The sequence below is a fragment of the Zootoca vivipara genome, chromosome 1 (assembly GCF_965207765.1).
Source record: "Zootoca vivipara chromosome 1, rZooViv2.hap1.1, whole genome shotgun sequence".
NCBI classification, from domain to species: Eukaryota; Metazoa; Chordata; class Lepidosauria; order Squamata; family Lacertidae; genus Zootoca; species Zootoca vivipara.
In genome coordinates this window covers 36350436-36365181 of record NC_142582.1, presented here as the reverse complement: position 1 = coordinate 36365181, position 14746 = coordinate 36350436, and the positions used below count along the sequence as shown (strand labels likewise).

The 14746-nt window shown below is 42.0% G+C and overlaps 1 protein-coding gene across 1 annotated transcript in view; it reads right to left on the bottom strand.

Moving 5' to 3' along the window:
* LRP1B (LDL receptor related protein 1B) overlaps positions 1-1916 on the bottom strand; it is a 743096-nt gene extending 741180 nt beyond the window's left edge. The window contains exon 1 of the mRNA XM_060279545.2: positions 1457-1916. Coding sequence (XP_060135528.2) covers positions 1457-1541 — 85 coding nt within the window. The 5' untranslated portion in view covers positions 1542-1916. The remainder of the gene's footprint in view (positions 1-1456) is intronic.
* Positions 1917-14746: the final 12830 nt, after the last annotated feature.

Here is a 14746-nt window from a genome sequence, read left to right as displayed (position 1 = left end):
ACAAAGTGTCAAACCAGCAGATACTCTTGATAGAAAGTTCACCTGATCTAGGCTTAATTTTGTGTGTGTGTGTGTGTGTGTGTGTGTGTGTGTGTGTGTGTGTGTTTAAAACAGAGCCTGTACAGCAAATTTAGATGCTTTCAGCAAAAGGACATGGCCAAGTGTCCTTATAATCCTAACCACGGTCGTTCAGAAGCAAGTCCCATATGAATTCAAAGGGGTTTAGTACGTGGGGTTAGGATTGCAGCCTGATCCACCTTATGGGTCTGACCTCCAAGACAATGTGCATAAGATTGTATGTAAATAAAGCATCCTAATGTCACATATATGCGCTGTGTGTGTGTGTGTGTGTGTGTGTGTGTGTGTAAGTAAAGGTACAGAGGATCCAGGTGGGAGGCAGCCATCCAAAACACATTTCCTGCCAAGGAGTCCCATTGACGGCTACAATTCTAAACGCACTTGGAAATAAATCCCACTGTAATCCACTGGGTTTACTAAGTAAATTCCTCAGGATCAGGGTGTTAATAAGATATCCTACTCAGAATAATAGTCGGAGGCAGTTTACTCATTCAAAATCCTGCTGGATTATATCTATGGAAATATATAATTTTGCAAAACTGGCCAGGTGGAAAGGAAAGGGAACTTACTTCCATGCAAGCTATGTTAAAAATCGGAGGCTCAAGAGGAGCTTGGAAAAAGAGTAACCGGCTCCTTATTCGAAAGTGGTACAGGAGGAACCCCCGGCGGCCGAAAGGCTTCGTGAGCCCCAGCAAAAACGAGCGAGCGAAGTTTATGACCTATTGCGGTCCTCCCACCCCCCAACCTGCCCGGCGCACAGCAGCCGCGCAAGAGCTAATTTCATGTGTGGAAGCAGAACTGGAGGGGTGGGGAGATGGAAACTGGTCCTTGGAGAATGGGACCATCCTAGATCCCTTACAGGGAGTATTTAGGGGGATAATAATAAAATAATAATAATAATAATAATAATAATAATAATAATAATAATGGGAGCCTGGAAGCAGAACGAGTTCAGACCCAAGCGGGCTTTTTCAGGAGCTCTAAGGAAGAAAGCGAAAGGCACTACAGAACCGAGAGGAGCTCAAACTCCCAGGGAGGGATGCAACACCATCATCTGCAGAGCCGCCGCCAAGTCAACGCCGCCGCCGCTGGCGAGGGAAGGACTTTGCTCGCTGGAAGGGGTGCAAGCATACAAGCATCTCTCTCCCCCACACCACCTGATTTTGATCCCAGCCGAGTGGGAGATTATAGTTATTAAAACAAACAAACAAACAAAACAAGCGAAGCGCAAGATTGTCCTAGGGGCAGCTGGTCTGCAGGAGTCTTAAGTGAAGTTTGCGCTACTTTATCCAGATATAGAGCCGTCCCAAAAAGAGAGAGAGGTGGGGTGAGGTGACACAGAAGAGGTGGCACAAACCATGCAAGTCGGACGCCTTACCTCCTTCGGCTCCCACTGCCAGGACCTTAGCAATAGGACATAATCCCGAGACGGTGAGGACGGCGAAAAGGAGAAACTCGGGCATGGTCGAGGGAGCGGAGTCTCGCGTCCTCCTGCTCCTGTTTCTCCTCCAGGCTGCTGCTGCTGCTTGCTCCTCTTCTTCGCCCTCTTTGGCCGCCGCCGTTGCTCGGTTCACCCTTCGCTTAAAATAAAATAAAGAAAGAAAGTCACTGAGCGGCAGCAGCAGCGGAGCCGACGAGGAGGAGGGTGGCAGGCTGGCTGGCTTGCAAGAGAGCAGCGCGATTGGCAAATGTCACGGGGGTGGGATTGTGCTCCAGGAGCCCAGGCTGCCTTGCCTTGCCTCGCCTGCCCGCCTTCTCCGCTGCTTCCAGCAGGATTACGAGGTGGATGTGTGAGAGAGCCGCTTGTGTGTCTCGACTTCTCAATGCAGAGTACGTCTGATCTTACATCACGCAAGAGGGGCAGTCAGAGAGAGAGAGAGAGAGGAAGAGAGAGAGAGAGATGCCAGAGGATGGGAATCTCACTGATTAATCACGGAAGCCGCCATCCTCCAGCTTGGGTGTCCACATAAATCATATCTATTACTTAGTAAGAGGCATTTAACACAACAAGAAGCACACCGCTTCAAATGGAAAGCCCTACAAATCAGACCGAGGCAGTCCAGCGAGGGGAGAGGAAAGTCAGCCGTCCACGTATCCCTTTGGGATCTAGGTGCGAGAGAGAATAGATCTGGGTGGAGAGAGGGGGAGAGCGCTCGTTCGCTCGCCTCCAGCAACAAAATTGGGCGAGCCTTCCTTCCTTCCCGGGAATAGGAGCGAGCCGCCTAACTATCCCAAAAGCCAGCCAACACAGCCAGGCAGGCAAGAATGGAGCCTTTGGGGAAGGGAAGCAAAGTCAGCTCGTTTTGCTGGTTGGGAAATTGGCGAAATGGCAAAGGAGGGGAAGGAGCGACGGGAGAGAGAACCCAAAGTTCTCAAAGGCAGCGCTGCTGGACTCATTGCAGGATGTTCGTTTCCATTGCAAATTGACAGGTAGGGTCAGGTCCTGCTGAGTGACTCAACAACAACAACAAAAAGGTTTCTCACCTAGGAGAGGCCGAAACTCCAGATATGCTTAACAGTCCAAAAAGAAGCGGCGAGAGAATAGGGCAGCTTAATTAGGATGTATTACCTCTCCAATGCAGAAAGTGGAAGCAAGTGGCTTCAGATTACAGTAGTGCCAAACTGCTCTTTAAAAAGTTAAGCGCTATCTGGTACAGGGCTGGGCAGATTTCAGACTTGTAGGGTCTACTCTACTAGAACCCTCAGGGCCACCAAAGGGAGACACATGCAAAGTAGGGGCTAGCTCCTCCCCTTGTACATTATGTTAAGAATTAAGGGGCTTCTAGGGTTGCCATATTTTGAAGACCAAAAAAGGGGGCACATTTTCCTACTTCTACTTTTAACTATGGATTGCTATGACAACTCTTGTTTTACATACCCATAAAAAAACAGGGTGTGCATGCTGGACCCGGTAATTTGTAATCAAACTAGTGGATTTTCACTGCACCACCCACACTGCCACTCTGACCTTCCCAGTAAGCAGAGGTGACTCACCTGTTGGGAGGGCAGGTAAGCATCTCCACCCCATGACACCATCTGCTACTGGGCAGAACATTACATTTGTTCAAATGCATCATTACTTGCTTATCCCCAAGTTATTGGGTTACTCCTAATAACGTATTTTAAGATGCACTGCATAAGAGGCCAATCACACGTGGTCTTCAGCATAGTTTATCTAGCCAAGGATAGCCTTGCTAAGTGTCTGGTGCACTGGTGATCACAACAGTTGATTACTGTATTGCCCTTCATATGAAACTGCTGTAGCATTTGCCAGAAACCTGTAACTAGTACAGAACGCAGCAGCTAGGTTAACTGAGCTATGTGCCTGACTGTGGCATGCAACACCATTCCTAAAGGAAGTGTACTGGTTGCTGCTTTGCTATTAAGCCAGGTTTAAGGCTCTGGTTTTAACCTATCAGGCCCTAAACAACTTGGAACCAAGAAAATGCCTTGTCCCATACAGAGCTGACCAGTTGATAAAATAATCTACAGATGTCCTCCTGGTTGTGCCACAGCCTCCAAACATCCATCTGGCATCAACCAGCACCCTTTCTGTGGGGGTACTTGCTCTCTTGAATAGTCTCCCCATGCTAATTCTCTCTCTCTCTCTCTTTTTACCATGGCTTTTGGAATCTACCACTACCAGCTGTTTACTGTCTACTTGATTATTATATAGACATTACATTTTATTATATTGTTGTACACTGCCTTGACATGCCCATATAACAGCTGGTATATCAATATTTTAATTTAATTGATTAAACATTGTCATGAGTGCCATTCCATTGATATTTTAATGATAAATCATGATTGTGACAAAGACACGGTTCTCCCCAGTTCCATTGACTTGAATAGAAACTTATTCACCTAGGTAGTTCGATTCCAAGCAGCACTGAATAAGAACACCTTGTACCTATTTTCATTTTCAATTTATAAGGAAGGGTCAAGGTTCCTAAACTGATGTATACAAGAAAAATGATTAAGAGCTCTCTCCCCAGGCACCTGTGTCCCTTTCCCAATCTGCTCTGGCAGGAAACCTAGAACAGAGGGCACACAAGAAGAGAGGCAGGCAAAATTATGCTGTGAGAGCAAAAGTCCTTCCACAAACAGAATGACCTCATTGGATACAGTCCCTTAGATGAAGAAACGGGAGACTTGTGCAAATAGTGCATTAGATAATTCTGCATATGCAAGAGATACTGAGAAAGAAAATGGCTTAGAAATGGAAGACACAACCTATTCTTGCAAGGAATAACATGTGATAAGTAGACTAGATAGAGGCCAATAGATAGACTAGTTTAAGAAACTCATCATGTGGCTTTGGCCAAGTCGCACCTGAGTTACTGTTATATGCAGCCTAAGTACACCTAAAGGGGGGGGGAGCATCTTCATATTCAGGCTTATCCCCACTTACCTTTCCTCTGCTCTTTCCAGACATGGTTCACACTTTAAAGCTCTGTGTCCAAGCATACCTCCCTCCTTCCATTTTTGCTCTGGAGCTTTCCCCATGAAAACCTGCTCTTTAAAGTCCAATCAGAGCAAATGGCAGTCTGCTGAAAACCCAAATTGATGTTTGAGTGCTAAAGAGTGGTTTTTCATGGGGAAAGCTCCTGGGCAAAAAAGCATACAACCACAACACTTTGACAGAGCTTTTAAGCACAGGCGCCTGGAAAGAGTGGACAAAAAGGAAGCATGGTTAAGCCTTTAGTCTTCATGACACATGTATTCCTTAATTTTGATGAGGTTTGAAGGCCCATGTGGTGTTTCAAGGCCCCAATCCAAAGTTTAATGAAAAGTTGATGCTTTTATTTTTGCAGCTTGTGTAGTCAATTTTATCACTATTGGAATGACTGAGATAACTGGAAAACTATGTACATCAAGACAATCTTTTAAATATCCTGCTTAATGTTTTAGTTACTCTTCATGTCTGTAGATGCTTAGACCAGAACCATGCAAGTGCAGAAGAACAATACTTGCACAGTATACAACTTATTTACTTTCTTAACATAACTACAAATGATATTAGAGGTCAATAGTGCCCTGTAGGTTTACAAAGTCCCTCCACAAGCCTCAATTTTTAAAACTTTTTTTTTTTGTTACCAGTAAAACTGTCATCGTCGTTGTCCCCATCAATAGCTCTTTGCAGAATTACTAATTTTGCTTTTTGGGGTCATTTTGACCCCAATTACAATGCTCTTTCTCAGTGCTTTGTGCCATCTGAGTACATTGCAGCTGATGAACAATGACTGCCATTCAGTGGAAGATGTCCAATCAGAAAGTTCAGAAAGTATATCATCCAAATCATCAAAGCAGGCATAAAATTGTGGCTGTTCTCCAGTTCCAAAAAAATTGTATGCTTTATGATGCTAACATATATAAGAGGAAGGAAGGTGATGTTCCAGTAGCTCAAAATCTAGGACAGATTGTGGTTGAGAAGCTAACTACAAATTTACAGGGTTTTGGACTAGCTGTAATAACTGTGACCTTTTCACCAATGTGCCACTAGTCTTCTGTTGGCACACTGGGGGGGGGGGGGGCACACACCAAAGCAATCATAAATTACCCTAGCATTCTTTATCTACATATCTTGATACACCACCAGCAGCACTTTTGCTTTTTTAAAAAGATTAGCTAGTAACATACTTAGTCTGGATATCCCAGACTTGGGTCTTCAGCTGTTTTGGACTACAATTCCTACCATCCCTGACCACTGGTCCTGCTAGCTAGGGATGATGGGAGTTGTAGTCAAAAAAAAGCTGGAGTACCAAGTTAGGGAAACCTGGTACTAAATAAAAGAAGGGCAGTGGTCTTCCTTTCTTCAATGCTGCAGTCTCAGACTACAGAGCCAATCCTGATAGCATTCTTGTTATAATAAGACTAAAGGTGCTATGACAGGCACCTATGGCACTGTGGGTTAAACCACAGAGCCTAGGGCTTGCTGATCAGAAGGTCGGCGGTTCGAATCCCTGCGATGGGGTGAGCTCCTGTTGCTCAGTCCCAGCTCCTGCCAACCTAGCAGTTCGAAAGCACGTCAAAGTGCAAGTAGATAAATAGGTACCGCTCCAAGCGGGAAGGTAAACGGTGTTTCCGTGCGCTGCTCTGGTTCGCCAGAAGCTGCTTTGTCATGCTGGCCACATGACCCGGAGCTGTCTGCGGACAAACGCCGGCTCCCTCAGCCAGTAAAGCGAGATAAGCGCCGCATCCCTAGAGTCATCCACTACTGGACCTAATGGTCAGGGGTCCCTTTACCTTTACCTATGCTTATATAATCACATAATACAATGTTTTAGTGTACCATGTTAGTTGTCGGTCTTTTGAATTTGGTATTTCTCACTGAATACAGCATTTAATGCATTCCAATTGTATTCTGAATCTTCTGGATCTGTGGTAGTGTTATTGTCCCTGTTTGGACCTGGCTTGATTACCAAGGCTTGGTTACTTACTTTGAACCCAGATAAGCTCAGGTTCCTTAACTGATAATTGGGCTACATTCGACTGCATTTCCAAAAAGGTGTCCACATATACTTTCATATGCACAATCAAACTTGTGGTTGGAAGTTCATAATGGTACGGACATTTTAAAACTCATCACTGCCTAGTAGACCTGGTTCTAGAGTTGGTAAACCTTGAGTTGGGTCTAGGGACATAGCCAGTTTGCCAGGGATGTTGAGAGGCCCAGCTTCAAAACTGGTAGAGCCTAAAACTATTGGCATCAAGAAGAGCAGTTGCTGGGAATCACTAGTTCAGAGAGTGCTGTTGTGCTCAGGTCCTGCTTTCTGGCTTCCCATAGACATCTGGTTGGCCACTGTGAGAACAGGACGTTGGGCTAGATGGGTCACTGGCCTGATCTTGCAGGCTCTTCCTGTGTTCTTATGTCATCTCTCTTGGCAATTATATGACAGAAAATCACAGCAACAATGTGCTTCATGTAACCATTTTGCTTGTTCCCCTCATGCAGTTGTGGAATTTGGAGATTGTGCTTATGCTGTGTGCCATGGCTACAAGTTTTAGGAAAGTTGTTAAAGGTAATTCACAACTGATTAGTATTGCACTGCTATATAATGGTTATATATGTATGTTAATTGAGCAATGTCCGACCCTCCAAGTGCCCCTATTTTCCAGGGACATCCCTGATTTGGAGAAGCCATACCGGTTTCTGATTTGATCCCAGAATGCCCCACTTTTCCTTAGAATAGCCCTATTTTCATTGAAGAAATGTTGGAGGGTATGGAGTTATCTGACGCCCAAGCCGTCTGAAGGCAATCCGGTATAGGGATTTTAAAAAAATGATTAATGTTTTATTATGCTTTTATATATGTTGGAAGCTGCCTAGAGTGGCTGGGGCAACTCAGTAAGTTGTGTGGGGTATAAAATAGTAAAATGATCATTATGGAATGGGATGTCCCTATTTTCATTGGAGAAATGTTGGACGGTATGCAATGTGTGTTTTGTGTGTGTGTGTTGTTGTTGATGTTGTTGTTGTTGTTTTAAAAACAACAACTATGGAGTCAGTTAGCCTGCACACACTGGTCTTGTGGCTATGTGCATTGTGGGATATTATGGACCCTGATGATTTATTTGCTTCAGTATACTAAAAAAGGAAAAAATGTCAATGAAGACATGTTTTTTTTCCTACTTGTAAATAGAGCCATGCTTACCACCAGAACTCAAATGTTTTATTTTATGGCTTTCTTTGGATACATTTGAACCTAAAACACAAAACTGATTTGATTTGGTCTTCTTTCTTTCTTATTCTATTGATGAAGATTCCACTATGTGCTCATCCTTTTACAGGTAACATATATCATCACAATGATCATCCATGCTGTGAGTATAGAGAAGGATGATCAAAGCCACACACAAGAGATGCCTACAGCATGAAGAATATGCAATTTGCTTATTGGCAAACTGGCTCTAACAAATCAATCTGTATTGAAGAACTGCTTTTACTAAAACATATTCCCAAACATCTAAAACCTTATTACTGTTTGGTTTCCCCCCCTGTTTTTGTCCCCCCCCCATGTATTATTTCTATGATAAAATAGCTCAAATTGTTAAAGTTAGAGTAAAAGAGTCTTTGAAAAACCCATTGATCTTGCTTTCTATATTACACATATGCCCAAATGTATTAATATGGGGGGGGAATCATTTGGGGGGGGACTTAAATGAAAGTCAATGGAGTATTTACAGGAAGTCAGGTGTCAATACACAATATGCTCCGGGAATTATAAATAAAAATGCAATTATGCGTAAGTAATCATTTGTCAAACAACCATCCATAAATGAAGCATGGTTAAAATAGTGTCATAAGGAGATGGTAATTATCATAGAAGCCTGGTTTTAATATATAGGCCATCGAACAAATAAAAGTTGACCTTTATTAAATCACTTTCCCCCTCAATTTCATTTCCATTAAACATTATTCACTATGAAGTCACATCTATGTAATGAAACGAAACTACATTAACTATATAGATCAGAAGTGCAAATATGTTTGAATAATGTCCATTTTAATCTTTTCACCATTAATAAATCAGCACCTAAACCCTATAAATTGCCTGATGTGCCTGGCAAACATGGGTGACTTTGACTGTTCATACATTGTACTAAAGCTGAACTTTATGTGAAGTAAGCTGGTTGCAAATATAACGTATCCTATGTTAATGATAAATCAAATTAGATATTTAAGTATTACTGAAATATATCAATTAGGAAAGACTAATAACCAATGGGAACTTTGGGCTATGGATAGCCAGTCAACACCAGCATACTTTCAGGCAATACCTAATTCCGCCATAAGAGTAACAGAAACTTGCTGGACAGCTGGAGTGAATTTAAAGTACATTCCACATTCTGAAAAGGAAACTAATTTCCTTTTTTTTAAAAAAAAAAAAGAAACTAAAAAATAAAATAAACACTGTAAATTTTAAGCAATAAAAGCAAATTTCAGTTTACTCCATCAGTTGTGCAAACTTTGGCAGTCAAAAGAAACCCAAAGGAAAATCCAAACTTCATACAATAGTCTCCATTTGCAGGCACACAGTTTAGGCTGTACTGACATACCTTAGAAAGGAAGTCCCAGGATTCCACTGTTAGTTGACCGGCAGCCACAAAGGACAAGTTCAGCAACTTGAATTATATTTGTAAATTTATCAAGCAACATCCAAAGTGGTGGCTGAACAAACCAGAAGAGTGATTCTCCAGAATGCCATGGATTTTTAAATAGTCACCTATAATATGAATTGGTCTTTATTTATTTGTATAGATAGCATTCCTCAAAACTACTTATTTTGGAATGGTTCCATTTTGTTCTTGTTTCAGTGATCTAGGGATGGAAAAGTTTGTGACCACCTAGATTAGGGCTCATTCATATACAGGTACTCAGGGCTGGCCCACCCATGGGGTAAGATGAGGCGATCACCTCAGGTGGCAGGATCCACAGTGTCAGCAAATCCTGGTGTACATTTTCATTCCTTGCTCTTGGTACAGATCTTCACTCACCCCTTCTTCCCTGGCATAGAGGGAAATGCCATTTTGTAGTTCGCCTCAGGTGCCAAAATGTTTTGGGATGGTCCTGCAGTATCTTTTGACTCAGACATTGGCAATTACCAGTTAGACCACGGAAAAGAAAAACAGATCACTTGGAGCTTCTTCTTTTTTGTCTTTCTCTTTCCTTCAATGAAACAAATAATCAGTACGTTCAGCTCTTGACAGCACTGACCTTCCAGAAAGAGTGAGGGATACGAAAATACACACTATGGACATGCATACGTTCTCGTCAGTATCAGCTATCAACCAATAATTGTGCACAGGTTAGCCGTGGCACAGGTTAGCCGTGTGGCAGAGTTTAGAAAAAGCATAACAAGAAAGATATGAGAATCTACCTCAGGATATTGTGACCTGATATTTTCAATTTCTTTCTTGTGAGCAACAGTAATGAGATTTGCTCGAGAGTATTCCTCTAAAGGGGGTTGGGAAACTGTCAATGGCTGAAAGTGCTTTTTATAGCCTTGTAACAAAGATTATAATTAAATAGAAAATTAACAAAGAAAACTAATGAAGAACAGAGGAATCAAAGCTACAAATGCTGTTCAAAACTAGTTTGTTCCTACACTGCATTATAGCTTCTTCATCCTAATTGGTGTTATTAATACTGACAAGTTAAATAAATGAATTCATCAAGCTATAGAATATTATGAAATCTCTTATTGAGATAAATTAACAAAGCCGAACCAATCATTCTAACTCAACTAGTTTAAAGCAATACAAGAATATTAATTATCACCCAGAGTTAATTTTACATTAGCAATTATGGAACTGTTTTGATTTGCTTATTGAGAAATCAGTTTTATTGTCTTATTTTGTTTTGCTGGCTGCATTATGCTGCTAACTAGCGATTCACCTGTTACCTGTCAGGTCACACTTTGAGAAGAAAGACAGTGGTTGTACATATCAAAGTTACTGGACTGTGTCAAAGGGGTGATGTATGCAGCTTCTGACAAGGAGAAGTTGGCCTGTGAAGCCAAGTTGCTAGGGAATGAGATTGGCAGCATTTCTGGAAACAGGCCAGTGTCCTGCCCCATCCTTCCAGATATTAAAAAAGTTGCTAGGCAGCAGATGACACAGAATGAGAAGAGTAAGAACAGCACTGAAGGGAGAGAAATTGAGGGGCTTCACTTGAGCTCTAAGGTTTCCCTATGTATATATATTCTGCGTAAAGCAACCATCTCAAAATGACAACTCAGAAAAACAGTTGCTATGGGGTTTTACCGATGGCGTGATCTAGACATAAAACTCATATAAATGTGTTGTGATGAGCTGTTAATGTGCATTGGTAACAGCTGCTGACCAACTTCTGCAGGACTTTACTGGAATTTGCATTATGAGAAATAACTGCCAATACTTAAGGATAAACTCACATCTCACATTTGATTTGCTCATTTCAGTGTGTGTGTGTGTTTGTGTGTGTGTGTAATTCACATCAATTTCTGAACTTTGGGAACCCAGCAGGACGAGTGCCAGTCATTTGACAATCATTGACTCGACTTTTTTGAAAGGATTTATACAATAGTTTAAGAGGAAACAGTTCACTAGCAACAGGGAAGCACTTCAAACTGCTCCTGCGGTTAATGCCTTCAATATTCTAGCTGGTTGAATAGCCGAAAGTCCAGAAAAAGAACTTTGCAAGTTCTGAAAGTCATGTTCCCTTTTATAAGCTTTTAAGCAATGGAAGACTGGGGAAAAAACCATGACAGCTTTATTTGCAACACATCAAAACACTCATCCGGTACTTATGAGTAAGTGTTACCATGTACAAATCCCAGGGTAACACCACCACCACCCTCCAAGGAATTGTTCAAATCACAAACTACAAGGACATTGAGGATCTGTCTAAACCTCCAAAGAATCTCCAAAAGATTCACAAAATGAAAACAACCTGCTATTCCTAGATCTCATAAACACCCATTTGCTGAAGTTTTAGGTCCAAAGTTTTATATAAACTCAGTAGCCTCTAGCTATAATATGGCTCATAACAAGCCTTCATTGCTAACTTAAGTTACTCACCTTGGTTGTTGTTTTTTTCATACAATCATGAAATATACTAACATTTAAACCCAATACTATGACCCAGTATTTCACACGCCACCTTCTCCACCAACTATATTGGTCTTGCATAATCAGGGCCAAAAATGAAACAGGAGCAGGATCTTATCGTAAGCAACTTCCTGCTGCGCATTTTCTACCAAAAATACCCAAACCAAAACAACAACCCAACTACTCTCCCCACCACAATCTTTCCCCTTATACATACAGGGCAGCTGCATGTAATTTAGAGTGAGGAAAATATTTGGAAGGGGAAGATTAAGCAACACTCTCCCTTCCACTGCTTGCTCAAGATATTATCCATCCCAAGGATGCTTTTCTTCTGCCTGCAATATCTATTTTGTTCCTGAGCTGTACCACACAGAAATATCTTAAGTAACACTAGAAGAAAAATATCACGACATGCACAGTCTCCATTGTAACATAGTATACAAAAGGCTTCTAAAGGGTCAACAGACTATTGCAGATGACTTTCCTGTCAACAAGGGAGGGGTGGAGAGAATGTCTGTTGGAGAGGAAGAACCAGCCGTCTTTCCCCCACTTAGCAGAGCTAGGATGTTTCTTTAGCAGTAGCGGACACCCAAAGCAGACTGAAAAGGTTGATCTTTAAGTCCCCGCCACAATCTAATGGGATAATAGTTTCTTTAAAGGAAAGCCTGTGTTTTGAAGTGTTTTAAAAATCCACATACTGGTATGAGTAAGAAGTCAATAGCACAGAGAGAATAGATCAGTATAAAGTTCAGTTTGGAGTCATAGCTGTGGAACTTTTTAAAATTTCATCAGTTCTTACAAGACACCAAAATGCAAGTAAGTGGTTGCTTTAGAAAGTCTCCCATTGACTTGAAAGTTAGGATATTTCTTGCAAAAGAAATGGAGGGAGAGGGGCTGTGCTTTTCCTTCCCAATAAGAGGCAGCTGTTAAGGTAGCTGCATTATCTTATAGGAAATGGTATATAAACAGTGTGCCCGCCCCCCCTAGAAAAACAGGTGCCGGTACTCACCATGAAGTTGTTACAGCAAGTGCCACACTTTTTAACAAGAGAGAGAGAGAGAGAGGTGCCAGTATATCGTACCCTTGAGTACCCCCTGCAACAAAAGTTTTCAACTTGCAAAAAGTTCCATGGACTGTTTGCAATGGCAGGAGGAAATGAGAGAAGGGAGTAAGAAATTAAATGGCAACAACACACATACAGATGGCACTTTGTTTGAAATTATTTCTACTGCTTGAAACCATGTAAATGATTGTGTTAGTTGCCAGTGCATTTCCAGGCTCAATTCAATGTTCTTTAAAGTCCTAGAAGATTTTGGGCCCCACTTCCCAAGTGAGCCAACCCAGGTTCTGAGGGCATTCTGAGGACACTCCTCAGAGAGCCCCCTCCTGCAGAAATTCTGAAGGTGGCAACAAGACCTCTGATTGCTGACCTCCCCCTCCCCCCGCCTACGGAATGCTCTTCCCAGGACAGCTTGCCTGGCCCCCACTTTGCAATCTTTTCAGTGACAGGCAAATAATTTATTTTCCAAATAAGTTTTCCAAATATTTCACACAAAAAAACTGTTGTTGAGTTTTTGTGATGTTTAATCTATGCATTCTACAAACTATATTGGGATATTTTGTGTTTTGTTTCACTAAAACTCGTCTATAAGTTATTGTTTAGGCATCATGTAAATTCAATATTAAAATGAGATTCCAGGAACAGCTTAGCCTTTTTCAAGCTTTCTCTCCACACAATTCCCTGCCCACACACAAGTAGAGCCACCCCATTGTCAATGTATTGGGGGGAAAGAATGGGAAAAGGGAGCCTGCTGTGCAGGATGGAATCTCTCCCATAACTGGAAATCCTGGGGTTAATAGTAAATGGGAACTTCTTAGGGAGTAGGGGCTAGAGAAGTATTCTGAAAGTTAACCCAGACAAAGTCCTGGTACTGGGCAAACCATCAGGCTTGGGTTTAAATCAGCTTTGTATTTTTGTGAGTACCCTAATACTGTCCTGTGAAGGTAGCATTGATACCAATGGGTGTGTTAGCTAGTTTGTCAATTACGAGACCTAGCTATGCTAATTCATAATCTGGTGGTCTTCAGATTAGACTACTGTAAAATGATTTGCATAGAGGTGCCCCTGAAAAGTTTCCCGAAACTCCCAACTAGTGCAAGGGAGGGAAATGGGATCTGGGCAGCTTGCTGGATTCTTACCCACCCCTACAGGCCAAGTTTGACAGATGCTACCCACCTGTTAATCACCTTGCATCACAATGACATCGGGTGACCCAATTTCCTTTGCCCAGGTGGTTTGAAACCAAGCCATGCAGGCAAAGGCACAGCACTGCAAAGCACACAGGCAAAGATCACAGCAATGTACAACCATTAGCTGGAGGTGTCATGAGAAGCCCATGTGCAGAACATAAGTATTAGTGTTCTGTCACCTAAAAATTGGCACTTAGGAGTGCTGACACAACTTGGGTGTCCTTCCACTGCTGTTTTCCAAGCAGCTGGCTTTCTGAGGCATGCTGTCCCTGATTCTGGTGCTAGGATATAACCACCATTTGTTTTTATTTTATTTGAATATTCATAAACTATACTTTCATGGGAAATATAGCCAGGCATTATGTGCAACATAAAATTATAATTTAGCAATAACAGCTTCAGTAAAAGCACCAGTAGCGTGTCAATAAAAACTGATAGGTAAAACAAGTCAGATACCAAAGACCTTTATGAACAGAACATTAAAAAAAAAAGTCTAGAAGTAAGACTGTGCAGGAACTCCTCAGGGCAGGATCTGCCACACTAAAGACCTGAACCCTGTTAAAGGCTGGCCACCAAAAGTGCCCTGTCAGAAGATCTCAGTGATTGAGGTGGAACATGGGGAATCATGCTTAAGGTACTTTGGGTTTAGATTGTTTCAGGCTTTGATGAATAAACACAAGAACCTGGAACCTGGTCTGGGTGCAAACCAGCAACCGTTCCCTCAGAAAAGGAGTAACATGTTGCATTCTGCAGCTTCTGGACCAGATGTAAGGACATCTCCAGATAAAGCACATTACAATTACAGTAATAAAGACTTAATGTT